Source organism: Rosa chinensis, chromosome 1 (genome assembly GCF_002994745.2).
Source record: "Rosa chinensis cultivar Old Blush chromosome 1, RchiOBHm-V2, whole genome shotgun sequence".
Lineage (NCBI taxonomy): Eukaryota > Viridiplantae > Streptophyta > Magnoliopsida > Rosales > Rosaceae > Rosa > Rosa chinensis.
The window spans coordinates 8,643,677-8,671,469 of NC_037088.1; the positions used below are offsets into that span (position 1 = coordinate 8,643,677).

Here is a 27,793-nt window from a genome sequence, read left to right on the forward strand (position 1 = left end):
CATCCCAACAATGGGAAGGAGTTCTATACTGTAGGAGCTGCCGATGAAGGCACGGGTATTGGGACCGAAGGGCCACAACCATCATGTAAGGTGGGTGAACGAAGGAAATGTAAGGCCCTCCAAACTACATCCATTGTTACCGTTCAAGTGCTTGATGGTGCAGGCAACATGTCTAAACAATGATATACTAAAAGGAAGCGCCTGATCGATGCAGTTGTGGTTACAGGAACTGCCTCCGATACGCCGGCAATGTTACATAACGGGTAAATTTCACTCAGCAAAATCTTCTTCGACTTCATTCGGTGTTGCTTAATACATGTATTATATGAAGTTGATTTCTGAGATTAAAGGTAATCAACTCGATTAATATTGAAGCTAGTGTATTCAGTGTGGTGCTATATATGTATGTTGTTAACATTCCTACATATTCCAAGTACACAAACCAATTCCTAGCGAATTAGAAACCCTGATAATTGCTCCTCCGATCAAGTTCAAACATAACAATCTGCTACACAAGCCTAGTGGCAACTTGTTCATTGTCCACAAATTTAAATAACAAAAAAATTATAAATAAAACCAAAGTATACCGTAAAATTACATTACATAGTCCTTTAACACATAAGTTCCGAATATGGTGATTAAGGGGGTTACTAATAGAACATGCATTGAAAATCTATCCGCGCCTAGACCGGCGTGGATTGAACTTCATGCCCGAAGTTGGGAGAACTGCATCCTCCTTCAGAGATAATGGTGGCACGCCCGTGGTAGGTACATCATATGGGACTTCCTCGGCGGCGGCACTCCACACCCATTCACGAATTTCATTCGTAGGGTGATTGACAATCTCAAGTGCCATACGAACCCTCTGGTCGCAGGAGTTAAACTGATTCAAATAAAAAAACGATAATTGGACAGTCATGCACCTTATGGTATTGACACGTTAAACTAGCCATATATTTGGGTTGCTGTTCATAGCTAGTACTCACCCCTAGGTACCACCGCTGTCTGTAAAACTGCATGTTTCTTATCACAAATATTCCGGAGTCTTCAGATCTGGGATGCAGAGGGCAAGACTCTGGATAACTAATGGAGAATGATCCAAACCGTGCGTACAGGTCGGGTGCCATTCGCAGTTCATTGCCAAATACTTTTTCAAGCAAACACATCTGTCATCAAATAAAACGATTGGACAGACAGATGTTGAACTATCAAGGTTAAGCAAAACATACAAACTGCAAAGTATTGATGGAGGATTCACTTACCGATGCAATGGCATATTCCTGCCTGCGTGTATTAGCAGAATCAACAGGGTTGCTGTCCCATATTTCACACTCGGCGTCCGGTATGTTCACCACAGCCAAAAACCAATGCTTCACTACCCCGTCATGGATGGGGAGGAACATCTGCACAGATATTTCAAGTTTTAACAATCACACACATACCATTTAAACACGCTTCATTACATAAGGTATTGTAAAATCAAAGGTCGTTACCTTATTGCATGACGATAATCGGCCAATAAATCTTCCCAGTTTGCAGAGTGTAATGGTCGAAGGCACAATAGCTTCCACTAGCATACCTGCCGAAATCTCCTTAGCACGCTCCTGCAATATTACATAAGAGGCTCGTGGTTAAATAAAAGCCGTTAAATAGATTCAATCTGTACTACATTGCAATCACTACTTATTCCAAAATCATCACATATTCAAAGTAGTCTGAATGGCTACATAACATACCGACACTGTATCTGGCAAGAACCAGTTCTCAGATCCGCTCTGGCACAAGTACGCAGCTGATATGTTGACAACCTAAGTTCAGGGCCAACCCCATTTGAAGCATGTTAATACAATATCATTTACTTCCATATATGCATATGCTTCCACACCACATTCATTAAACATAACACATTAAATATAGTAGGGTTAGGTTGAAGGTTGCTACCTCGGTAGTCAACGACTGCGTTGGGACAAGCAGCTCAGGTCCCAGCGAGATACACCTGAATCCTCGAACCTAGCAACTTCGTTGTTGTTGTGCAGGGAAATTTAATGCCGGTCATGTGTATACAGATATTACCATCTTTGTGCATTTACTTATGTGGTGTAGTACATCATTTACTTTATTTATAAAGCACATGGTTCAAGTATTTATTCATTAAACTACTCATTCGTTATTTTGTGTTCAATTGGGGATTAGATAATATTTTCAAAAACGTATGTTACATATATCAAACTTTGGTCCGTAATTACCTCCCAAAACTGTCGTCTGCAGAAACCTTCTTGCTGAAGAGATATGCCAATAAGTATGCATCCTTCTCTGAAATCTCGGCCACCGCTTCGAACCTCGTCTGTTCATTTCTCTCAACCTCAGTGCTGCGATCCCGGTATGCTACCACCTCATTGGAAATGACCTGTGCAAGGAACATTAGTATCACCACAGATGTCGTTAATAATGCAACCAACAACAAAGTAAAGAGAACTAACCTTCCAACACAAACATCACATTACTCTATTGTGTTATTCCATGGTGTATAACATATTGCTATTCTTAATTAATGTTGAAATTATTCTATATGTGTACATTTTCTAGTATATGATATCACTTACAATTTTGGATTTAGCATTAGGCATCCCATCGTCATCTGACTCAAATTCTGGACCATGCTGCTTTTGACCATCAACAAAAACATCAGTCCCATCATTGCCCACATAATCATTCTGCTTATCCTCAAACACTCCCATGATAGTGTCTGAAACAAGCTGACAGAGGCCCTCAGCCTTCAGCTTCTCAAGAGATGTTTCTAACGTCATAATTGCGCTCCTCAAACGGCACATATCTGGTCCCAATTGACCGACCATTGACTTTAGATTCCGGATGTCCCCTTTAACGACACCCACATCAGCCATCACTTCTGACAAGTCTTCCACGACATTGGTTTTTATCCCTGTGCTGGCATCAACCGATCCACTGTACTGAATTGTTCTGTCCCACAAATACCTCTTTGTCACATAAACAGACTCACTTTTCCATCCCCCCATGCTCTCCACCTGCTCATAAATTTTCTTTGCCTCGTCCGCGCCCCATATCATAACAGGTTTCACAGTCTTCGACAAAACAAACATGCCATTGCTAACAACGTCCAGATAGAACAACTGAAGGAACAGAATACAACCTCCGGCCAATCCAATCCCCGTGCCCTGAAACAATGACACCCCTTCAACGAGCTTATCAAATGCAAACTTTGCCCAGTTTTTTGAACACAGGCCATTTGGATCCTTAAGTGGAATAAGATATCTTCGTTCGACATGGATTCCTGTTACTGGAGATAACAGGGTTGCAAGGGCATACAAGGTAAAGCTGATCCTAAATATCTCATCAGTGCTTTCAGACTCAATCAGCACCCTCCTCAATCCATGTATTGTTATCTGATTCTCCTTCCCCGAAATCTTCCTCTCCAGGGCCAATATATCAGGGTCCTCGGTGTTTCCTTCGACCTCCACATCACAACCTCCATTCCTAACGCCCATTATGCGTTCAAAGTCCTCATGTGTGATTGTCAGGTTCCTTCCATGAATGTTGATGCTTGAGTTCGCCACGTCAAAATTTTCAACCAGCACTTGGCAAAGTGGGAGATTCACTTTCGTACAGCGAAATTCATAAAGTGACCCAAACCCCATTTCTATTGTTGCAACTAACTTTCCAGCTGATAGGGAAGACATAGTTTTTGTGAAGTGTTTTCCTCGGCATGCTGTCCTGATTGTAACCTGACTGTCTGATTCTTCCTTACCACCGGGTAATGTCATACAATCATCAATGCCTGACCCACTTGATAATACAACAGCGGAGTCGGTTCCCTGAAACATGTGTGGGTCAAACATTAGGGAAGCCTAACAGTTGTTTGTCCAATTCTGATGGTTTTAAAACAACACACAAAATAATGTTTAAAGGATGCAATGGACCTTCTTTTCTACATTATGGCTTTCGTTCTTCCGCTTCCGGTCATGACCTCCTGTTTGCCTGTGTTACGGATATAAATCACAACACAAAACAGTTTGTTATACTCTACCCTCTGATGAATTGCATTGTTCATAATGGAAACAACATCTACTATAGTATCTTACGTCTCAACAGCGCAGAGCGCATCATTTCTGCTTCGGGAAAGATCACGATTTCTCTTCCATCCCTCTTCCATCTTGCGGTTCACTTCCAAGTCCTATTGCCTTCTACAACAACTGCCTCTCTCAATTAACAAGTCGCCTGAAAAATCGGTCATCTGTAAGTTCATATCATCTGTATATTTTCGAATAGGTATACAAAGCAACCACCGTGGACATCCTCATACATATCCTATTTATTGTTCCTCATTATCAACGCTGCCTATTATCAATCACACTAATTGAGCCAAAATCTTCTTCACTCCGAATTAGACATATATACTCAACCACGCAAAATTCACTATAACTGGAACTAATGTACCGGAATTACAAATAGATTGTGTACCTTTCTAGTTTATCGAACAGGCGACCGGCGTCTGGTGTGTATCGAGCAGTCTGCACAGTCCCGGACCAAAAATTCCTTCTACCCAATGTAATGAACGCCTGAACCTCTGCACGAAGTTCTGACAAGTAGTTGTCTTTCAAGGTCAAGCCGGAGTTGTGGTTCTCGTCTACAACCCAATGCCTCTGTTGTTTCAGATCTGTATCGCGGTATCTTCAAATACTGGTATTAGTGCCCTCTTCGGTTGACTGTGCCACGTCTCAGACAGAGGTTATCCACAATATCATAAATGAGAATACCCTTTTGCCCTTGCAAAGTAGGATGAATGGCGCCGCGGTAACAAGTTTTTACACCTCACAGAATGCTTGTCATTTGTGTGAACAGAAATTACGAATCTACCCTTCCGTTAACGGACGTTTAGGGCGTAGGCTACGTAGGGCGTATTCCAGAAATTGCCTCATGTTTTTCCTTATATTGCTTTTGCAGCAAAAGTCTGAGGATCTGAAAAGCAAGGGTTGTCAATTTCTAGGTATGGATTGGTTGCCAAGACCATTTGCTATTTTCTGTATTGTTAATGGCTCCCAAAAACCAATGTTTCCTCAACATTCCTGGTTTGATTTTCATGATTCTTTCCGGCTTTTTCATCATAGAGTATAAATATTTTGTGTCTTTTGCTTCTCAGTTACATTTGTTTTTTTCAAGAAAATTCTGTGGGTTATGGGAAACATTGTAATGGTTATGTACTCTTTGAATGAATCTTCATGTTCTCCTAAGCTGTTCATCTAAAACAAAAGATGAATTAGATCATGTCCTATCTTTGAGATCTAATCAAAGTTTCCAATATCAATAGCAGCTGCCAACAAATAGGCTATCTTAGTTTATGTTCTCTGTCCTTCTAAGATTAATTCTATACTAACAATTAAAGGGGATCAACAAGAGGGACTAGGAAAAGGCACTATGTAGTAAATGGAAGCCTTCAATTCAGAGACAGACCTGCCTAACTTTAAGTAGGCTTCGTGGTTGCAATGCACATCCTGCAGCAAACCGCGGGCACCGCTGCTAGTATAGTACAAAAAACAGAACAAAAACAACAGAGCCTATCCTAGTCGCAAGACCAATACCAGAGGCTCTTACAGCGATCAGTGCCACCATGATCTTGCACTGTCAAACAACACAACAGGCCGAACAATTCAAACACCAAGACAAGTCAAATTGACCAAAAGCTATCTCCAAGAGATAACAAAATCCTCCTCCTGATTGTTAGCAGACTATCGAAAGAAAACAACCACAAAAAAGTTGGAAAAAGTAGTGCATCCAGCAATACAAGTTTTGTTCTTCTAAATTTTTTTTTTTTTTTTTTTTTAAATTCCTTTCGTCTGAAAAAAATAAAATAAAATAAAATTCAAAAAACAAAAGAAGAGAAAAACCTACACCCGGCCGTATTTTCTTTCTTGAGCCGCTAAACCCTTTCAACCCAACTCCACCCTCCACTCTCCACTCTCTACTTTTACGCCCTCCACCGCCGACCGCCGCGGTTTCATCGCAGAAGGAGCCCCTCGAATCGCCGATATCTCCATTATAGGTACTTCATTTTATCTATATTTCGTTGTAGATAAAAAAAATCTTTTCTTTAGTCTGATTTTCCACAACTCCAGAATCCAATTTCTTCATTTCTCTTTTGGGTCTTGGTGAATTGGGAGCCAAAATACCCATCAATTCCTTTACTTTTCACTTCGTTATGTGATTTGGATTTGATTAATTGGGAATTCATTGTTATTGATTAATTTTGATTCAAACAACACTAGACTGCAGTGTGCACACTATATAGAATAAAATCAAAGTTTTAACTTTTCTAATTGCTATATTTCCGATTGAATCCAATTTTGGCTAATGCTCTTCATGGTCTTAGTTTTATAATCTGATTGTTATATGGTGGCTGGTGAAGCCAAATGCATTGCGTTTTCTGGATGTTAGATTCAATGTTGCTGTTAATTCAAATCTAAGGCATGAAAAATCGACGAATAGTTCATACATTGCTCTAGAGATTACTGCTACAAGAATAAGTGGTCCTTCATGATCTCTCCAATTAATGTATAGACGCCCATACGTGCCTTATTTTAGTTGGATTCTACTTTGGTTGTTAGTTACATAGCGTTTGGTTTTAGTAAAGTGATAGTTTTCGAAGTTATGAATATAGGAATCTAAAATTCCAGTTAGGGAGATATTAAACAAGTACAGAAAACAAAAGAAAAACTGAAAGCAAAGTGAGCTTATATGATTCTTGGAGAGTTTCATCCTATCTCTCTTGCCAATACCACTACCACCTCTCTCTGTATTTGTGGTCCGAATTTTTGAATGACTAAATATATTGCTGTCACTTTCTTATGAGTAGTTACTCAGTTTTTGAGGTTTAGGGGAAAAAAAAAATTACTTCGTTCTTGGCATATAGGTGTTTCTGGTTTTCTGTTTTCTATTGGATTTTGTAACTACTTTTTTGGGAGTTTCTATCTTTGGGTTGTTGGAGTTGTGTAATTTTTGGTTTTAGTGGGAATTGGAGTTCTGTTGAAAGTTGTGCGGCTGGTTGTGTTGATTTGCTATATATTCATCTGATTTCAATTGTAATTTCTGTGTTTTGATATGTGTCTTTGGTTGCCTTCTGCTTGGTGTTATAGTCATTGAGGCTGGAGCAGCAGTAATGACAACCAGAATATGCGTTGCGATTCGATCTTTTGCGAAACACCCATTGGGACTTCCGCCTTGCACGCGGAGGATTCGGTTGCCTGACACACGAGTCTTATATACTGTGTTACGATCGCCTCATATTGATAAGAAGTCCAGAGAACAGTTTCATATGATAACCAAGAAACAACTTCTGGTCATAGACACGAAGGCAAATGAGTTGCAAAAGAAGTTCTTTTGGTTAAAACGCCAGCGTATACTTGGAGCTCAATACGAAATTATATTTAATTCCAAGACCCGTTTGGATAAGGGAAAACTCCAGGCTTTGCTTAATAAGGAAACTGAAACGACTCCTGGAGCAGAATTGGGGTAAGATATCTTTACTAGACTTCCAGTCACCTTATATTTTCTATTTAAGTAGAATGTGATATTGAATTGTATTCAGAATGGACAAGATGATATGCATTGGTTCAGTTATGGTTGCTTTCATAACAACTTTGTCAGCAAGTTGACTTGGTGAATGTTAAATTTGAAGGCTATAATTTGTTGGTCTGATCTTTTCTTAGTTAGAGTTGATCGCGCATAAGAATCTCAAATTGATTTATTGATATGGTGATTGGCCATTCACTAGCCCTTGTACTGCTTGGTTTCACGTAAGTATATATTTGAAAATTGAGCTATGATTTTACTCTTAGATCCCTTTTAGATAAAATGAAAATGGTTTTATGTCCTGTGGTGAGGGCTTTGAAGGACCAAACTGTTTTCCACTCATGATTAACTTGAAGAATCAGCATATGCTATCATGAACCATCTGCTTATGTATACCTTGCTTTTACCAATAAATAGAGATAGGTTGGACTGTACTGGACCATGTGTTTTTTGTCTTTTCTTGGTGTAATTTTATTTTTTGTCTGAATCTTAGTTGATCAATATCCTTTCGTCTTATCACTTACAGTTGATATCTGATTGATCTGATTTGAGATATGATGCATTCAATTGAATAATTTAGTGTACATTTCATGAGTACTTTTTAATTGCTGAGATATCATGAACTTGTATTTAATTGTCATGTATTACCATGAGAGAAAGGAATTTTCCTTTGTTCTTTCTGAATATATCACTTTTAGTGTATTATGTGATTATGACCCTTATCAAAATTGAGGCTTGATTGTACTTTGTAATTTGATTTGCAGTGGAAGATGACTCAGATATTTGATTATTTGTGTATGTGCATCTCCAGGTTGAAGTCCATAATTTCCAGTTGAGAAGGTGTTTCTTTGTAAACGGACAGAGATTCTGTAGAAGTTGATGGCAATGATGATACAAAAAGCCAATGATGATACAGGGTTTCTGTAGAAGTTGATGGCAGAGATTCTGTAAACGGACTTGTGATTGGAGAAGTCCTCGCTTTGCCTCAAACAGCCAATGATGATACAAAAAGATTTCAGTTATTTTAAAGAATTTAGTTGTAAGAAACCTTCTTTTATTAAATGTTTGTAGAACTTAGAGAATTTGGTCCTTATTTTGTTATGTAAACGACTTTTTCGATTCTATGAAATAAGGAAGGCATCAGTATTGCTATAGCCATGTCCAGTCAGAGAAGTCAAATGATTTTTATGACTTGACCTATTCAAATGTTAAATCAATTGTCAACTCTGCAGTCATGCTAAAGCCAGTATGGATGGAGGATGAACAATTCATCATATGATTGAATTGATTGTGAATTTACGATGCTCATCCTGTAAATTGATTCATCATATGATTGAATTGATTGTGAATTTACGATGCTCATCCTGTAAATTGATTTTCATATTATTTACCAAATTTAGAGCTATTTGATATTATTTCAAAGGATTTCCCTCTAAATTTGGGTTTAATTGACTTCTCCCTTCGGCGTACAGTTTCAAAAGTTTCCCTGCCAACAACACCTTTTGGTTACATACTTACATTATTACCTCCTCCTTTCATATTCAGCTCAGCTGAGTAAGCTTTTCATGGTTTCATATTTAAAAATGAAATAAACAGATTAGACTGATTGAATATTCATCTGACTACTTCAAGCGCAGCCACAAACAATCTGATTGCATATTATAGTTAAATAAACGAGAAAGTGACAACAATATAAATTCACCGAAGAGGGAGGAATCTATGGTATTTGAGGGGGCAGAGATAATGAATTCTATTTTTGTACTTCTGTTACTTTGAAATCTTTCATATATTACAATGTTCACAGTGTGGTGCACAGTGATCAAGCCCCTCATTGATGTGGGACGGTATATTTTCTTTTTGTGGGTTTTTGGGTTTGTAATAGTCATCTTCACTTTTTCAGGGAAAGTAATAGTTCGTGCTCTTGAAGAAAATGCTAGAGAGCTTCCTACAATTTGGACACTCTTTGGACTACAGAGCCGTCTCAGAAAGAACCGATTGAGGTAAAGTTGAAGTTGACTAATTTTTTATTTTTAAAAATTTTTTTTTGTAATATGCATCATATACTGATACTTTATACCCTCATTCATCATGGTTTGGGAGATCGGATCACCCAATTAGTTTTGCATTGGATATGATGCTCCCTTGAAAAGTCATGCTATGAAGTAGCTACATATGTTACTGTCATCAATTTGTTATTTGATGGTAAGTCCTCAGAAAGCATGCTCATATTCAGTTCTGCATGCCACAATAAGCACACTTGATCTTCATAATATCTTAAAATTTAAACAGTCCTATAGTACAATTGCTTTATGATGTTTCGGATGATAAAGTGCATATTGTTTCTGTTTCGTAATTGTTAGTTTATTACATGGAATAAGAACCCGTAGGTTGTTTAGCATTATTACTAAAAGGTATTTCCAAATCAAAACACGCTGATGACAAGCTTATGGAGAAGGATTATTAAGCCTATATATAAATATATAAATATATATATATATATATATATATATATGTCAACAGGTGAATTGAAAGTATAAATAAAACTACATTTGTTCCTTTTATTTAGGTTGAGTTAAATGGAGCACTTGAAACCCTGTGTGAGCAAGGATTTGGCATGGTCATATAGAATGTTGTGATTTTATCTGCAAGCCTTTTCCATCATATCTGCTTTCCTTATTCTACAGTCTACATCATTCCAGGGGTGTATACAGAATTACAGGTTGAATTAAAATAAGTTCATGAACACACCAAGTTGAACAAGTCAGAGATAATAATATGTTTCACTCTGTACATACTAGAACTGCCTATTTTAAGTATTTTTACTTAAAATACTTGAACGAAATATATACATGAACGAAGAATGAGGGAATGAGCATATTTTGATTCTGCACTTTTTTTTTTTTCAATTCATTTATGTTGTTGCTTTTATGTGCAAATTTTATATATTTTTTATTTTGTTGCAGATTTCTCTTATTACTGCTGCTTCTCCTTCAACTGATTTAGCCCTTCCAGCAGCTAACTTCTGTGGTTTAATTTTCTATAGTTCTCAATTTTTGCATTGTTAATTGATATAAGATATTTAAAACATGCATTTCAAAAAAAAAAAAAATTGAAAACATGAATGGACCTCTTTGATTACTCTTTTACAAACATCGTGAGGTCATGATAATGGTTTGTGTAGAGTGCATTTTGGGTTTTGGGCGGTCTTTCATTTGTCAATTATAGAAAGGGCTATAGCAAAAAATGCTGAATTTGGAAATTTGTCATTGCAAACAAGCTATCATAAGTTGCAGTACAATCTTGAGTCTTTTAATTTGGTAATGGAGAGAGCCTACATATGCAGGGGACACTGACATCTTTAATTATAGGATAAACTTATCAAGGTAGACTTGCTGACAAGGGCAGAGTCAGAGTTTTGGGCTACATGATGTCTAGCAGAGAGGTTGGCGTAGGGCAAATAGCTTAGCTATTGGTTATGCCCGTTCTGAGTTTTGCATATGATGTCCATATGGACCTTTAGCAGCAATTACTATTTTGAAATTTGAAGGAGTTACAGCATGGCATTTTTTATTAGCGAATTAAATCATTTAGCTTTTATCCTAATTTGACATTTTTATTTATGCTGCAATTGGTAATGTTTGAGTTAATTTCAAATCAATGCACTTCTTAACCATCTCTGTATATATCAATATAGCCTATCCACTATGGTGCCAAGTAGTAACAGATATGCATGATTCGTTAACAAAGAGTAGACACATGAAATTATGGACCCCTCACTTTGTTTGCTGGAAATGTTATCCTTTTTGCTCCTTGCTCACTGATTATATTTCATTAATTAGCTTTTCTAACTGATTATAATTGGTCCTATAACTGATGTGTCAATGCTTTGAATATGACCTTCAGTGTCAGCATTGAAGATGAAGCAGCCCCATCAGATGAGACTTGCACAAATACATTAGTTTAATCTTGACACTGAAGACCTTACCTAGCCTCTTATTCATAGCAGCAGTAACTCTTTTTGTTATGCTGTGGAACTCTTTTTGTTACTAGGTGAGGACCATGGTTAAATGCTTTATATGCACTACTATTATCTTATCTTCCATATGTATTTTTTCTCTTAGATCATTACTCAAGCTGTATGTTCCTGATATGGACCGAGTCTTGGTGCAAAAGGGTCTTACTTGATAGGATTACTTCTGGTGGTTTTTTTCCCCATAGCATACCCTTTCAGTAAGGTAATATATTTTATATACCTTTGATTGTTATAATATCATTCCACCATAGATGAAACACTAATGTAGGGTTTTCTCTTTCTGTGTATTAACAATTCTGACCATTAATGGCACAGCTGTTGGATTGTCTCCTTGGAAAAGAGCATTCTGCGGTCCTCTGACAAGCAGAGCTAAATTGGTGGGATCTGCAGGCGAATGAAGTTTGCTTCTTACTACATGTGGTTACTTTGCATATGCTTCTGTGGTAGTTGAAAGTGATTATAATTAATTTTTATATAACATTCTATTGTTCATCCTCAGGCTCAGGCAGGGAAAGGTGGAGAGTTATCTCATCATGAAACTTCGATGATTATCTCTAGCTAGCCAAAAAGAAATATAGAGGTCCAACTTCTCTTACAAACATACATTATTTGTGTTCTAAATATGGTTGTCCTTCTGTCCGTCTTTCGTAAGCTTTCACCTCATTAATTCGTACATGTCAATCTCAGATTTCAAATCAGCAATTTGCATATGCATTCAATCCTTCACCTTTCAGTGGGTGACAGCCGCTCAAATGAGAAAGATGCAGCAGACATGATAGAATCAACTGAAGACACATCAGAGGAGTTAATGTAAAATAGTTGGTTCTAACTACAAACATAGAGCCCTTTTGCTAAGCCCAACCATTTTTTGCAATATGTACATAAAAACCTACACTATGCCAAAAAGTTAATCAGACGACAGATATGATCTGTCGTTTGATTGCATGATTTTCTGTCGTTTGAGGCGCTGCCGTCTCTTGTGCAATCAGACGACATAGAAACTCTGTTGTCTGATTGCACTTAGACGACAGACATGTTTTTGGTCTTTTGTTGTCTGATTGATTCCTCACGTGTACAGGTGTGTGTTATGAACATATCAGACCACAGAAATGTGTTACCTTATATATAAACAGGCATCAGCAATCTTTATCTTCTATTGTTTAATAGCTATTTCAAAGACAGTATTCATGATATTTCTGTGATATGAATGAACTGAATATTAAGTGTTGAGAATTTATTTGTTGTCTGTAATCAATTAGAATGACAAGTATTTGTTGTCTGATATCAATTAGAATGACAAGTATTTGTGGTTGTATATACCCTTGAACGACAATTATTTGTCGTTTGATATCACTGATATCAATTAGAAACATATTATTTGTGGTTGTATCTAACATTGAACGACAACTATTTGTCGTCTGATATCAATTAGGACCATATGATTATGTTGATATTAAGCTACTAAGATCACAGGAATTTTCCTAGTCCTGTTGTTGTTTAATTAAATGGACAACGTAATTTCTCATATATCTGTCTACATGGTGATATTAAAACTACAACTTTTTGTCGTCTAAGTTGGTAAACAACAATAGAATTTTCACATTTCTATTGTTTTCCATTTGATCCAACAACACACTTTTGGCTTTGAGTGAGTTGTTGAACGGTAGTTCAGACAACACAATTATTGTTCATTTGGTAATCTGGAAAGTACTGAAATGAATCAAATCAAATCTGAAAAATCATTATGTACTGTTCATTAGGTAATCTGGAAATCCAGAAAATGCCATCTCATCATTCAGTATATAACACAACCTGCTATGCATCAGTTCAATTCAACCCATCCATGAAACAAAAGACATGATCGATAAAGACAACCCAACAAACATCACAGTATCGAGCATGTAACGCAAAAAACTAGTCCCTATAGCTTTCAAATCTGGGTTATATAGGTGATGCATGTCCAAAAGCAGATATATATATATATCTTGTGCCCACTCGGCCCGAACCTCATCAATATCATTTTGTGTGTACATGTTGCTTGCTTTTCTCTCTCACTGCAACAACAGAAAATATGAAAGTTAATATTAATTGGAATGTAAGAAAAAGTGTAAAATGTGATCTATCTAAACCTGAGACTGGGGATTTGGTTGTTTTTCATAATTCTAGTTAAATTTCTGTAATTTCTAAATGATCAGAATGTTGCAAATTGATTCAGCAGTACAGCTATGTAGCAAATATGCACAATAAAGAAATTAAAGTGGAAACCAGCTTCTCACTTCATTTCTGTCAAATTTTCACATAAACTCACAGATCAAGTTTACTGGGGGTACACACTCCAAGCAAGAAAGTGACACGCTACAATTTTCTGTCCAATACGCTGAAGAGTCATGAACAAAGCAGATTCTAGTACTTGAATAAAAAACTAAGGAGATTTATGATGATACTCAAGTTGAGCTTCCAAGCATTGGTGTTCAACAAAATGCTCAAACAAAAAGCAGCAAAGGATCAAGATCAAGAATCAAGGTGAGGCAATGAAAAAAATGAACCAAATCTCAATGAAAACTTGCGGAAAATTTAAATCGAGCATTGTAAGAAGAAACAAATATCTGAACATGGCCATATGATCAGTAGCACAAGCTATTTCAGCTATGACCAACACTGAATTTTAAGAAGAGTTTAATGAATTATGAAGAACAATATACAATTTGAGAGAAATTAAGAGAAAAGTTTCTGTATTTTTCAGAATTGTTTGTTACAAATAAGCTTAGAGTTAAAGTAGAGTTTTATAGGCTGCTGGCTGCTAACCAATTAATCCACATGTTACCCCAATAGATTTCAAATAATTACAGCTAGAATCTCCTCCAGACCAAAGATAGGAACAAGAACAACACAATTCATGCAAATCCAAGATTATCAGTTTGCTATACAACATATAGCAGGGCCTGATCATAATGGGGCTAGCAAAAGTATTTATACCTAGATTCTAGCTATAATGGTGAAAGATAATTGGGGCCAGCAGAAATGTTTATACCTCGATTCTAGCTCACAATAAACACAAACTAAGTTGACTTTTTGGATCCCCATGGCTCTACATTTTTAAAAAAAACTTACTTCTCCACATGAGTCGGCATACATTAAAATGTTGTTACACAGCAAATTCTATAAACATTTTAACTTTTACCGTAGGGAAGAATTTTTTCAGTGGCATGGTCATTCGACTCAAATGGTGATAACAGAACCTGAGGTGTGTAAGAAATACTAAATATAACAAAGATACAGCTTTTCTGAAAAATAATGCCAAGTAGTTGTGACGAATGAATATATTAGGAGATGGACATGAACTACTGAAGGTAAAACTGGGAGAAAATTGTGAAAGCTATCTGACTCTGCCTTCCATAGAAACAACATAAAGTTCCAGCTGTTAATTGGTAAGTCTTGATAGCTGTGTCAATTATTTATAAAGGGGAACGTCAAGAACGAAAAAAATTTCAAGTAAATTTGCTTACTAGATGATGATAAGTGTTTTGCTTACATAGCTACCGTAATGGAAAAACTCTCAGCCGAGATGCTCCAACCACAACAAATACTAAAGACAAGAACTCATCAAGTTATAAAGCCACCTTATATATGTTTCTTTCTCTCGGCATTGTCGTAAGACAAGTAAGATAATTAATTTAGGGTCAACTAGATTGATGTGGATTAGATGGCCTCTTGTTTTTTTTTTTTTTTTTTTTTTTGAGAAGAATAGATGGCCTCTTGTTTGTCTCATAGTTCTTTGCCTGCCTTGAGTATCAAAGTTAATTATAATTATAAATGAAGAGGAAAAAACAGAAGTTAAGTAGTGGATTGAGCCAGAGAAAAGAAAACACGATAACTAGAATTATGATTGTAACCAAACATGGCATCTGTGGTCCTAATGTTTGAACATATAGAAACTCAAATTCAATATACTTTCTCATAGGATCACTTTCATTTATGCACTATCAAATAATGAATACGATACAGGCAACCTTCAAACTGTATCTCACTCTTCATTAAGTAGATTGAATTAGAGTTACTAATAATTCCAACACTAACCTGTGTTCCAAATGAATTTATGTACAGATATATAGTCTTCAAGGGGTTATCATAATCCATCCACATAAATTGAGCATTCAGAAGCTCAGTTATTGCTGGCACAATCTACAGAAACGAGATAAAAGGAAAGAGACCGAGTCAGTACATGCTAACTGGGTAGAACATTTAGAGATCAAAATTAAGTAGCCAATAAAAATCTCTTCATTCTTTGAAACAAGGAATAAAAGGAAGTAAGTACCTCAAAACATGACCATTTCGAGCAGCATATCAATTAACACTCAATTATTATGGAATATGGTACTGGACTCTACTGGTATCATTATTAGTGAGGCACATATTTTTTTCTTAAGTTTTGGTGTTCCTATCTTTGTCAGACATTTGATTCAAATTTAACTGTATTGTATGCTACTACTTTTGGTGTCCGTTCTTCCATTTCTGGTCTCTTTTAGAGACATGCACTACCACTTCTTGGAGTTTAGTTAGATCTATTTTCCTTTTTATTCCCTGTAGATGTACTGATATCAAAATCAATTAATTGCTAATACAATACAGTACTGTAGATCAATTTTTGTTCTGTGAATTTGGTCTCTGTTTTGAATGGTGTATAGGTTCGGGTTTCAAAATATAAATGCAAACAGTTTCACAATTTTAGTACCACACAAGTCAAAGTGAAGTCTAGATCAAAATCTGCAAAATTGACAGTAACCCACAAAGAAGAATATCTGCAAAATTGATAGTAACCCACAAACAAGAATATCTAAAAAAATCAAAATATGCAACAACAACTCAAACCCAGATACATATTATGATTTTCTAGACAAGAACAACTCAAACCCAGATAAATATAGGCGGGAAATCGGGAATCACACCTTCAAATGGCCTGTTGCGAATCCAAGTATCCAACTCCAATACCTTCAAATAGCCTACTGCGAATCGACCTCCAATCTAGCTCAAATTGACTGCTGCGAATCGAAATCGAACTCTGGGTTAGGGATGGAATTTGCTACCTTTTGGAAATTGGAACAGAGAGGGCTGAAATCGGCTCTCCAACACTCAATTACTCTGGGGTTTAAACCCAATTTGTCTCCATGTGATGGGCTTGAGGGGGCTGGTGCTGAAGATGGTGAGGTAGAAGACGGAGAGGGATCGGATGCGGCGAGCGATGAGGTGGGTGTATTGGGAGCCGTAGTCGAGGATGAGGACTAGGTCCGATTTCACGGCTTTTGGGTCCATGCCTTCTGCAACTGCTCTAGCTTTCTACGATTCTAGATCTGATGAGAGGGAAAGAAAAGAGAAGGGGCGAACTGCTCGAGACTTGAGAAAGCTCAGAGTTTGACCGAATGACTGAATGATCGGGCTTAAAGACAGAGCGGGCTTTCAAATTTGAGAGATAAAAATTAAAAAAAATTGACTCCAGTATATGTTGGAACTTGTGGGACTCTAGTCCCACATAGAAGAAAGTTTGAAAGATCACTCTAGTCCCACATAGGGATACTTTCAAAATTTCAGCCTTAATATGACTACCTTCTCGGCTTCAGATGAATGAAAATTATAGGTATATTTCTATCTTGAATTAACAAAGTTATTATGTTGTCTGAATGCCACCCTTCTATTTAAAATGAAAAAAGTGTGTTTCAGTGCATATTCAGACAACAGAGTTATATTTTTATGTCGTCTGAAAAACTGAGACGACAGAAAATTAGACTTCTGTCATATGATTAACTTTTTGGCATAGTGCTACTTTGGTTAGCATATCTGTTTTTGTTTTTGCAATATCTACATATCTGGTTTACATACCAGATTTTGGTGTAGAAGATACCAGATTTGGAACGTTTGTAATTGCTGTAGTTAGACTTACTCCGCAGCCTCGTGCGGGGGTCGATGCCTAGTATATATACTAATTCTCAAACGTTTATTCTTATTTTAAATTGAAAATAAAATAAAATTTTAAAACTCGATCTCAGTTAATTCATAATACTAACACAACTGAGCAAAAGGTATTTTGAATTAACAATCACCAGTTCACCACACCTACGATATGCAAAAGAAAACAACAAAGGCGCGTGATCAAGAGAAAAGAACCAAGTGCCTCGTTTTGACATGCATGGTTTTAATCATGACCATACTTCTGGAACTCCCACTCGCTGTTATCCAAGGGACAGACCTGACGAGTCTTGAGCCATCGGCTGATGCAGTGGAAGTGGAAGGCATGGTTGCAAGTTCCCCAAGCCACCGTACATTCTTCGCTGGTCACACTTTTCTGGTTGGCTTGGCACTCTATGCACAGGTGCATTATATGGTTCCTGCAGATGGCGCAGTTATCCACCACAATATCCCACGCCCACAGACTTACTGCGTTCCACTTCTTCAGCTCAAATCGCTTGTTGCTCTTCTTGCTTCCAGAACAAGCACCTGCACCACTGCTCGATCCCACCCCCATCGGAGCCATCATCACGTCAGAGTCCAATGGATTAGTTGTAATAAGCAGGAAATCTGGCTTTGTTTCTGTTTGTAAGAACAACGAGACTTGCACGTAAGCTTGCAAATTTCTAATGAAAAATATACAATGCAAGGTATCGGGTCTTTTATATATAGACCACGCACCAACTCATAATCTAACAAGGAAAAGGAAAGAATAACAAACTAGACTAAGACAAGGATTCCGTACATAACTCTATGAGATAACCTAACTAAACTAGGAATGAGATAGACCTAGGTAGACTAGGATAGGAACAAAGAGAGTCCAGTTGAGGGGCTGTTTCTTTGTAGACGAACAAAGACAACAAAGACATTCTTATATTAGTTTTTTTTTTTTTTTTTGGGACAAACGACATTCTTATATTAAATCTGATCGAAGGCAGAAGTTAACCAACAAATCTACTACTAACGATGGTTTTACAACTTTTTCATATAACTGTCACATTTTCTGCTTCTTCTTTTTTTAAATTATTTTTATTTTACAATTTACTATATTATTCTTATTAATTAATTATATTTCATAATTTTTTAATATATAAAGGTTAAATTTCGTAAAAAAATTAATTAATTAATTAGGTCTCATGCTTCATTTGATTCACTGAACTGCATTTTGATGATTAAGTATGTCAACAAGAGAAGTTGCAGCATGAATTTGAAATTAAAGATAAACCGTGATTGTGGTCAATTTATAATTATAATTTTCTTGAAATAAATTTTAGTTAGAAATAAGGTTTACAATAGCGATATTTGTTTTTTCAAGTGAAGAAAACAGAATGTTTTAATTGAAGAGGTCAAGACAATGTTTCATCTTTTCAATACAGTTATTTTGTACATATTGCCTTAGAAAATGCAATCAGGCATCAAATGTATTAGCTAGGAACTCACTTGTGTTTCCTTCATTTCAAGTTTGGATAGAATATGGGCCACAATGACTATACGATGTATCTATAACTGATGTACCTATCTAAATTGCAAAATAAATGCAATTCTACTTCTGAAAAAAAAAAAAAAAAAAGTGAAGAAAACAGAGAGAAATTTCAAACATGAACCCCTTAAAAGAAGCAAACTCTGCCGCTTATAAACGTCCAAGCAGTTGGCCTCTTTTTACCATAACGTCATCTTTCTCATGAAACTTCGCCACGTACTACCAAAGGTGGCAACAATCTCTCATTTGCTATCTCTCTCTCTGCTTCTTTCGTTGTAGAAGAAGAAGAAGAAAGCTTTTCAAAGCAACGGATCGAGGATTATGAACCCTGAAAGTCTGATAGCTTCGGCGGCCATAAACATAGGCCTGGCCATCGTGATTCTCTCACTCTTCTCCATCCTGAAGAAGCAACCCTCGTACACCCCTATCTACTACCCTCGCCGCCTCTCTCAGTCGCAGTCATCGCAGCCGTCGCAGCGCCACCGCCACAACATTCCGGATTTCGATGAAGCCTTCACTGTCCGCCGCTTCCTTCCTTCCCTCTCCTGGATTCGCCGCGCCTGCCGCGTCTCCGAGGATGAGATCCTCGAGACCAGTGGCCTCGACGCCCTCATCATCATCAGGCTCTTCAAGTTTGGGTCAGTAACACTCATGGCTTTCATTCCGGTTTTCTCTGATTTTTATATATATGAGGCCGTGCATTCGATCATTTTGCTCATTGAGTTGCACACACACACACACACGACACACATCATCTTAGATATTAGTTGGTGCCGTTTTCGTTGCTAGAGGAGGGTTAGAACTATATTGATGTGAAAGGTTCAACTTAGGAGACATCATAATAACATTCGTGCTTCACTTGCTTTAATATGGCTTATTGCTTACCTTGAAAGTAAATGGAGGAAGGAAAATACTGTATCTATCATAATGACCCTCCAATGCAGCACGATAAATATTGTAATTTCAGGGCGTCCTTAGTGTCAGACTCGATGTTGGTCTAAGGAATTAGGGTGGAGGAAAAGAGAAAAAATTGGTAATATTATATATGCAGTGAGTTTGATTTTGTGGTCATTTATAGAAATAGCTCTTTTTTTTTTTCACCATACTGATCTCTTTTAATCATTAAAAATAGATATAGGAGTGGAACAGACTTTACGGCTTCGATTGCTAGAGAAACAGGTCTGCCGCAAGCCCAGCTGTCAAGCTTTTATGTTTTAGGTCACACCAAATTATCGACTTAAAATCAATAGCTTAGATATGACACCGTAATGATGCATTGAATGACATTACTGACGGACAATAGTTTTTACAGTCCTTAGTGGATTTTGTTGAAACTAATTCAATTTAAGATGGAAGTAACAGGCATAATTTTTTGCAGTATCAAATTCTTTTTGGTTTGCTCTCTTGTGGGATTGGCAGTACTTGTTCCAGTAAACTACTGTGGCCAGGGTCAACTCATAGCCCACCAGAGTCATCTAGCTGTGAGCCACCATTCATTGGATCTCTTCAGTATATCTAACATCAGTCCAGGTTCTAACAGGTGAGACTGTTGTTATTGTGCAAATGAGGCCATTCATAAGGAGAAGTTAAGTTTGTATAATGCAAATTTTGACTATCTTATCTTTTAATTTGGAATTTGTGGCTGTAACTGTTGAGTGTACTTGTCCAAACAAGGTAATTTAAACTGCTACTAACTTCTAATTTTTTATTTTATTCTTTATTTGAAATATGATATATCACATTCCATAAAATAAGAAGCATGGATTATAGAGTTTTATTATCTCAAATTTATGGTTGTAGAGTTGGTATGACTGCTAGATGAATTATTTGTAACTTCATATTCCATATAAAAGTCTTTGTGCCACATGTTTACCTCCAATAACGGGCATGGTGCACTAGGATCCCTTCTCTAAAAGGCTCAGGGCTTATAACGACCTCTGTAGAGTGTAGATATAGGAAAAGGTGTCGGCATTTTATAGTACATCTGAAGGAAAGCTCCATGTGTACGTAGTTTCTTGTAGACATTAGGAATTCAAAGTTTATGCATTTCATATGTTTAAGTTGAGCCCACACTCATGGAGCGCTGGCCATGTTAAGCATATGACAATGGATCCCTTAGAGAGCATGCAGTTTGAGCATTTCTGCTTCTCAAACCTTCTGGCTTCTCTTCTGGAGTGCTGAACTTACATGATAACTTTCTTCTTATATTAGTCACATTGATAGTGGTCATGTTACATGATTTGGATAGTTCAGACCAAGTACTGTTACTTGGTCACCAGTGAGTGAGAATCCTTTTTCTTTATTCAGTCAACATTTTCTGATCAGTAGTGAGTTATTTATGGAAATTTGTACTTGTTAATGGGATTCCATAACTAAATTTCTCTGTGAGCAACTAATGTTAAACCCAAGGACAGAGCTCATTCTTGAAAACCAGCTTAGGGGGAAATAAGCTGGCGTGTTCTTTTAATTTATTGTTTATCTGCTGATGTTTTTATATCAACAAGGCTTCTAACTCAATTTACTTACCAAGTTCATTTCCAAATCCGCAGGCTTTGGGTTCATTGTTCATGCTTATGGTTTATATCTCTGTATGGAGTATATCTACTGTACAAGGTAAATATTATACTCTTAACAAACCATATGGTTAAAAATCAATTATAATATATATTAGGAATGAAAGTTGTAGTAGAGGTTTTTGGAATTAATAGTGTTGCTTGGACCTTAACACTCAGATAAGTTTGCGTAACAGGTGACTTCCTGCATCATTTCTTCTTCAGGAATATAATGAGATTTTGTCTAAAAGGATTCAACAACTTCGTAACATTAGGCATCAGCCTGATCAGTTCACTGTTCTAGTCCGGGAAATTCCCTTCTGCAATGATCACAGATCTCGCGGATGTTGTGTTGATAAATTCTTCTCTAAGCATCATCCATATGCTTATCATTCTTATCAGATTTTGTACGATGGAAAAGAATTTCAGGAGTTGCTGGTAAGGCTTCCACATTCTAAGGTCATCCTCTGTATATCAACATCAGCACTATGATTTTTTTTTTTGGTTACTTATATTAGGAGTCTTTATAATTATGTTCTCCTGAAAAAAAAAATTATAATCTTCAAAGTGTCTTGTATACATCTCTTGAAGAACATCACTATTATCAGAGGATTCTTGTGGATTTAGTGAAACACAAAAGTAATTAAGATGCTCAGGGAATGTGGGTGAAGTTGCTTTCCCTTTAAGAGAGAGAGAGAGATAGAGATATGGATGGGATTCATTTCTAATAATCATGCCTATTATGGACGTTGTGGTTTATTTCCCTAATTTGTCTATCAGTCAGAGCTTTATTTTGTGGATCAGTAGTTTTATATGATAACACCTATAAGTTATTTATGACCAAAATGTGTAAGTTTGCGCACATCTGTTTTAATAATGAAAATTTCACTTAACATGATTTCAGTCTGCAAATCATTGGTGATTTTTTATGTCACTAAACAATATGCAGAAGTTTGTATCAGTATGTAAACATGATCTCTTACTAAGTGTTGGGGGTCCACATTGCTTGCTCCTGCATTGCACTGATATTGTACAACTTAACCGGCCATTTAATGGAATGCATGTTGGATTGATATTTCTGAAACATAATCAGCTCTTGGAGTTCGGTTTATGGGATTCAAGATTTCCTATATAACTTGAGCCACACAATAAAAGCTTTTTCTATCTCACATAAGGAGACAATCCATTGATAAACCCTGTGTTGGACAAATCACTTATTTTGTATGGGTGGTTGTATTTGATTGACAATTTCTTGCAACATATGGATATGCTGAAGTTCAAAGGAAATCCTATGTCATGAGATTAAAACAATTGAGTGTGTTTACTTATTTGAAATTTGCAGTCCTTTGCACTGCTTATTGAGGACCTGATACTATGTATTTAAACAATGAAGCTTTGGTTAAGAAGGTCTTGTGTAGTGATTTGTTAATGGAAATCCACAGAATTTCCAAACAGCTCAGCTGTTGGTGTTTGGCTTTATGTTTGCATTTTTATAATAGCCTTTTGCTCTTGGATCTTATGTTTGTATTTTTTCAGTCATAAGAATGTAAGTAATGATTTAAATACAGATGTCACCTTGGCACCAGTACTTTTTCTTGATGATGATGTCATGATGGTGTTTTCACTTTGAATTGTGACATATTAACAAGGGACTGTGGTGTATTGTTACCCACTGTAGTTCTTGATTCCTTCTCCTTCTTTATATATATTGGATCTTATTTTGGATAAACATCTCATACAGATAATCTTGTGTCTAGGGCCAGGCAAAATCCATTGAAAGAAAGATAGAGGACTTGAGCAAGCGGTCCATGGGAAAGAAACAAAACGAGACCATGGGAAAGAAACATAATGAGACGCCTTTGCTCTCTAATCATTCTCATCAAGATGCTGCTAAATTAGCTTCACATGAGGAAAAGCTTGAAGAACTTCATCATAAGATACACCAGTTACAGTCTGAAAATATGCTTAAAGAAAAGGTAAGGTATTATAATGATAATTGGCTTAATAATACATACATTGGTTATCTGGCATGTACTGTAACAGTTATTGAACAGCTGCTATTTTAATTTACTTCTGAATGGTATTCCACGAGTATTGTTACTTTGTATATTATTGAACAGCTGTCATTGATAGATCTAACTTCTAAAATGTCAGTCTATCTTGAATATACTGTGCAACATTTAAACACAGAGGCATGTTCTTGGAAGACATTTGTTTGGATTCTTGAAATGTGATCCCTTCTTTTGGATTTTTGTATTTAAAACTCTTCATAAGATAATTGCAACAACAGTAGTCAACTTTTTTTTTCTATATTTTAGATAATATACATTTATATTCTAGCTTATCATTGAATGAACCATTCTCGATCTGTAATTTGGATGAAATAAACATCCCGAGTTCTTGTATACTTGTAGGAGTTACCTGTTGCTTTTGTTACATTCAAGTCTCGGTTGGGTGCAGCATTAGTTTCCCAATCTCAGCAGCATGCAGATCCACTTCTTTGGATAACTGACATGGCTCCAGAACCGAGGGATGTATCTTGGAGAAATCTGGTGATACCATACAGAGTTTTGCCACTTTGCAGGCTAGGTGTCATTGTTGCAGCCTCTCTTCTTACAATTTTCTTTGCAATCCCAGTCACTGCTGTCCAGGGTATAGCCAAGTTTGAGAAACTGAAAAAATGGTTTCCTCCAGCCATGGCTTTACAGTTGATGTAAGACTTATCTTGATTATAAAACTAGAACTTTGATACATCAAACTGTGAGATGTGCTTCACATTACTTCATCACCATTTGTTTGTTATCTGTCGTGTTATTGTTGAGATACTAGTATCATTTTGTACTCATTGAAACTACTGATTGTCCAATAATGTTTAGATTATTTCTGCTTCGTAAATATCTGAGTGTTGCAAATTGATGAATCACATTCATTTGCAAATCTTGCTTTTTAATATATATATATATATATATATATATATATAATCACTGTAATATATTCATCTGTATATTTTGCCTTCTATTTGAATTTAATTACTGTAATACAGTCTGTGCTCTTTTTTCCATTGTATATATGCCACCAATATCTAGGCTAAGCGTTGCATATTGCTAACTTGCTAAGCAACAATGCAAGGCATCTTTTCTGGAATCTTGCTCTAGAAGTGTTGCACCAGAGTTTGAGAAAAATTGTAGTTTAGTTTTTATAAGTAGTGAAGCATATAGTTATGTTCGGATTCTTCAAGGTTTCCTGGACATCTTCTGAACTTAATCAGGAGCTCTGAGTCTTCATCTTCTATATTTGTTTCTGTCATTCTCTGTAATGTTTTGCTTTTTTTTTTTTCATCATAAATTATGTGTAATCTTTTGTTACTATTGGCATGTTATACAGACCAGGGTTAAGCTCTATCATAACAGGATATCTTCCAAGTGCTGTTCTGAAAGGGTTCATATACATTGTTCCTTTTGCAATGCTTGGAATGGCTAAACTAGCTGGTTGTATATCCAAAAGCAAGGAGGAAATAAAAGCTTCCAACATGGTTTTTTATTTTTTGGTCGGAAATGTGTTCTTTTGGAGCCTGTTATCTGGGTCTTTACTAGATGAAATTGGGCAATCTTTTACTCATCCGAAAGATATTCCTGGTCACCTTGCTACTGCTGTTTCTGCTCAAGTGAGTTGATCTTTTTCATTAATACTTTAGGTATAGTATACTGTATACATATATCATTATCCTTGTAAAGCTGTTTCAGTCCTTTTTCTGTATATTCGTTGTGGTCCTATAGACCAAACGAAGTTCCATGGTTTTATCTTCATCTTGTAAGCAAAAAATATTCAACCTAATAGCTTGCTTTCTCATGTTTCAGGCAGACTTCTTTGTGACATATATTTTGACAGATGGACTGTCAGGGTTTTCTTTGGAGATCCTTCAACCAGGTTTACTTTGTTGGGATGCTATAAAGTCTTGTACATATGGCCGGGGGAAAGAGAAAACTCCTTATCTTTACTCATTACCTTACTACAGAATCATTCCTTCAGTCTCACTGTCTGTGCTGATTGGCATGGTATATGCGGTTGTCACACCACTTCTGCTCCCATTGCTGATTGGCTACTTCTGTCTGGGCTATGTTGTATATATAAATCAGGTTGATATTCTAACTTTGCTTTTAAAATCCAAGGTTGTTCTTGTTATTATTCTCATCGTTGTTGGTGTTGGTATTCGTATCGGGATTGAGATTGAGATTGTAGTAGCAATAGTACTATTACTGTTACACATACACATCCTTTTATAGATATGTCTCTCCCCACCCCCTATTCTGTTTTCATATTACAATCCAAAAAGAAAGAAATAGAGACTCGATTTCTCTGTCTCTCTCCCTCTCTCTCTCTCAGTTTATTTCAGTCTTGAGAAGTTCATTTTTAAAGTCTGATCTGCACAAAAGCTACATTCATCAGTTGCAGGATGTCATAATATTCGTTATTTTAGAAAAATTAGATGCAATTTCAAATTGAGGTGGTAGAGTTTTCTTACATTTCACCGCCTCTGATGCTTTCATTTCATGGCTTCCACAATGGTCTCTGTCACGCCTCTTCAAGCTTCTAAAACAGTCCCTTGTCGAATCCATTCTCTGTACTGAACTACTGATATCTATATAAACATCCTTCTGGGACTTTTATCTGTTCTTTCCTACAGAGTGATTAAATTCTTGCTGTATATAGTCTCAAAATATTTTAGTTCTGCTTGTCTCATGAAATTATAATTCAGTATTTTCTAAAATTTCTACATATCTTCCATGGTGCTAGAATCTGAAATGACAGACATGCAACCATGAATATATATATGGCTGAGCAGCATTTTGAGCACTTTAGATATTAACGATTGTTATGTTGCAGATTGAAGATGTGTATGAAACAGTTTATGACACATGTGGACAGTATTGGCCATACATCCACCATTATATTCTCATTGCACTCGTTCTTATGCAAATTACAATGATTGGTCTTTTCGGTCTGAAATCAAAGCCAGCTGCATCCATTTCCACAATTCCACTTCTCTTGCTGACATTGATGTTTAATGAGTATTGCAAGATTCATTTTCTTCCTACATTCCACCTTTTATCCATTCAGGTATACATGATCTAAGAAGTTATATATGTAATTTTGTGAATTTACTTCATTTATAGACCAAGAACTGAAAATATAGCATCTCCATTAGCGACTATCTATTACTAATATTGATTAAAATGAGAATATGTACGTGTTGCTACTAATATTGATCTCACCTGCAGCTTCCGCTCTACTAGACTGTCCCATGAACTATAGAGCTCATACTGACTGAGTTAAACTTAATTCTTCGATAGTATATATTTTGAACGTTACTTAACTTAATAATTTGGATACTTTCGATTTCAGAATGCCAAGGAATTTGATGAACTTGATGTGAAGTGCAATCAGATGGAGTTTAACCATGAGAGTGCCAGCATTGCATATTGCCCACCTTGTTTGCGTCCCTTGAACGTGATGGAATCAGAGCCAAGCTATTCACCTTCCATAGTTTCTACATCATCGATTTAAACTCTCTCCATCTCTGTTTCCCAAATGCCCATCCTCTTATTTGGAAAATCTGGCAGGAAAAATCTCCCCACACTATGTTGTAACTTCTTTTTACTTGTTGCATCACCAAGTCAGAAGCTTAATTCATGCAGTATAGGGATAAGTAGCAAGGGCTAGAGAAAGAAGTAGCTGTTGTGCAATTGATTCTACAGTAGCTCATTTTTAGGTGGACATGTATACTGAACCTTATGTGATGACATTGAATTTGCTCAGCTTGTCCAATAATCTTTTCCTTGATTTTCGAGTGAAAGGAAAATGGTACTGGGTTTAAACAGCAACAATAATTTTAGGAAGCTTCTTCTTACCAATAGTTCTCAGTCATTTGTCAAGTATATTTTGGATGGAGAAATTTGTAAAATATTTAACAAAAATGTAAAATGTAATCTGGCTATTTTATGTAATTGGCATATTAATCTTGGGGTTTTGCCCGTTTGCGCAAAATCATGAGGTATTTTGCCCAATTACACAAACTTTAGGGGAAAAGACTCATAAGGGTAGTCATTTCTAAAGTAGTGCCTAATG

The 27,793-nt window shown here is 36.4% G+C and overlaps 2 protein-coding genes and 3 long non-coding RNA genes across 5 annotated transcripts; 3 read left to right on the plus strand and 2 right to left on the minus strand.

Moving 5' to 3' along the window:
* The first annotated feature begins 5,918 nt into the window (after positions 1 to 5,918).
* On the plus strand, positions 5,919 to 8,756 carry LOC112177133. The gene is made up of 3 exons (XR_002927298.2): positions 5,919 to 6,076; positions 7,167 to 7,542; positions 8,414 to 8,756. It is a non-coding gene; the product is annotated as an uncharacterized LOC112177133 (long non-coding RNA).
* A 764-nt stretch (positions 8,757 to 9,520) lies between these two features.
* Positions 9,521 to 12,838, plus strand: LOC121052076. Its single transcript, XR_005808020.1, has 7 exons — positions 9,521 to 9,602; positions 10,566 to 11,044; positions 11,506 to 11,652; positions 11,724 to 11,837; positions 11,951 to 12,052; positions 12,135 to 12,215; positions 12,370 to 12,838. It is a non-coding gene; the product is annotated as an uncharacterized LOC121052076 (long non-coding RNA).
* A 529-nt stretch (positions 12,839 to 13,367) lies between these two features.
* On the minus strand, positions 13,368 to 17,141 carry LOC112181906. Its single transcript, XR_002929184.2, has 3 exons — positions 16,582 to 17,141; positions 15,713 to 15,817; positions 13,368 to 13,689 (listed from the first exon to the last, which is right to left on the minus strand). It is a non-coding gene; the product is annotated as an uncharacterized LOC112181906 (long non-coding RNA).
* A 681-nt stretch (positions 17,142 to 17,822) lies between these two features.
* LOC112199925 (E3 ubiquitin-protein ligase RBX1-like) lies at positions 17,823 to 18,173 on the minus strand. The gene has a single exon (XM_040518795.1). It carries the CDS (start codon positions 18,162 to 18,164, stop codon positions 17,823 to 17,825), a length of 342 nt encoding a protein of 113 aa, XP_040374729.1. The 5' UTR covers positions 18,165 to 18,173.
* A 1,161-nt stretch (positions 18,174 to 19,334) lies between these two features.
* Positions 19,335 to 27,508, plus strand: LOC112182869 (CSC1-like protein At3g54510). The gene is made up of 10 exons (XM_024321428.2): positions 19,335 to 19,753; positions 20,494 to 20,655; positions 21,665 to 21,728; positions 21,893 to 22,105; positions 23,425 to 23,643; positions 24,082 to 24,380; positions 25,052 to 25,331; positions 25,525 to 25,803; positions 26,552 to 26,785; positions 27,071 to 27,508. Exons 1-10 carry the CDS (start codon positions 19,437 to 19,439, stop codon positions 27,230 to 27,232), a joined length of 2,229 nt encoding a protein of 742 aa, XP_024177196.1. The 5' UTR covers positions 19,335 to 19,436; the 3' UTR covers positions 27,233 to 27,508.
* The last annotated feature ends 285 nt before the right edge of the window (positions 27,509 to 27,793 follow it).

Bases quoted from the DNA above. Each gene is read 5' to 3' on its own strand.
- LOC112199925 (XM_040518795.1), bottom strand. From the start codon at position 18,164: ATGATGGCTCCGATGGGGGTGGGATCGAGCAGTGGTGCAGGTGCTTGT.
- LOC112182869 (XM_024321428.2), top strand. From the start codon at position 19,437: ATGAACCCTGAAAGTCTGATAGCTTCGGCGGCCATAAACATAGGCCTG. The intron at 19,754-20,493 runs GTCAGTAACACT...AATTTTTTGCAG, and splicing joins ATCAGGCTCTTCAAGTTTGG to TATCAAATTCTTTTTGGTTT. The intron at 25,804-26,551 runs GTTGATATTCTA...GTTATGTTGCAG, and splicing joins ATGTTGTATATATAAATCAG to ATTGAAGATGTGTATGAAAC.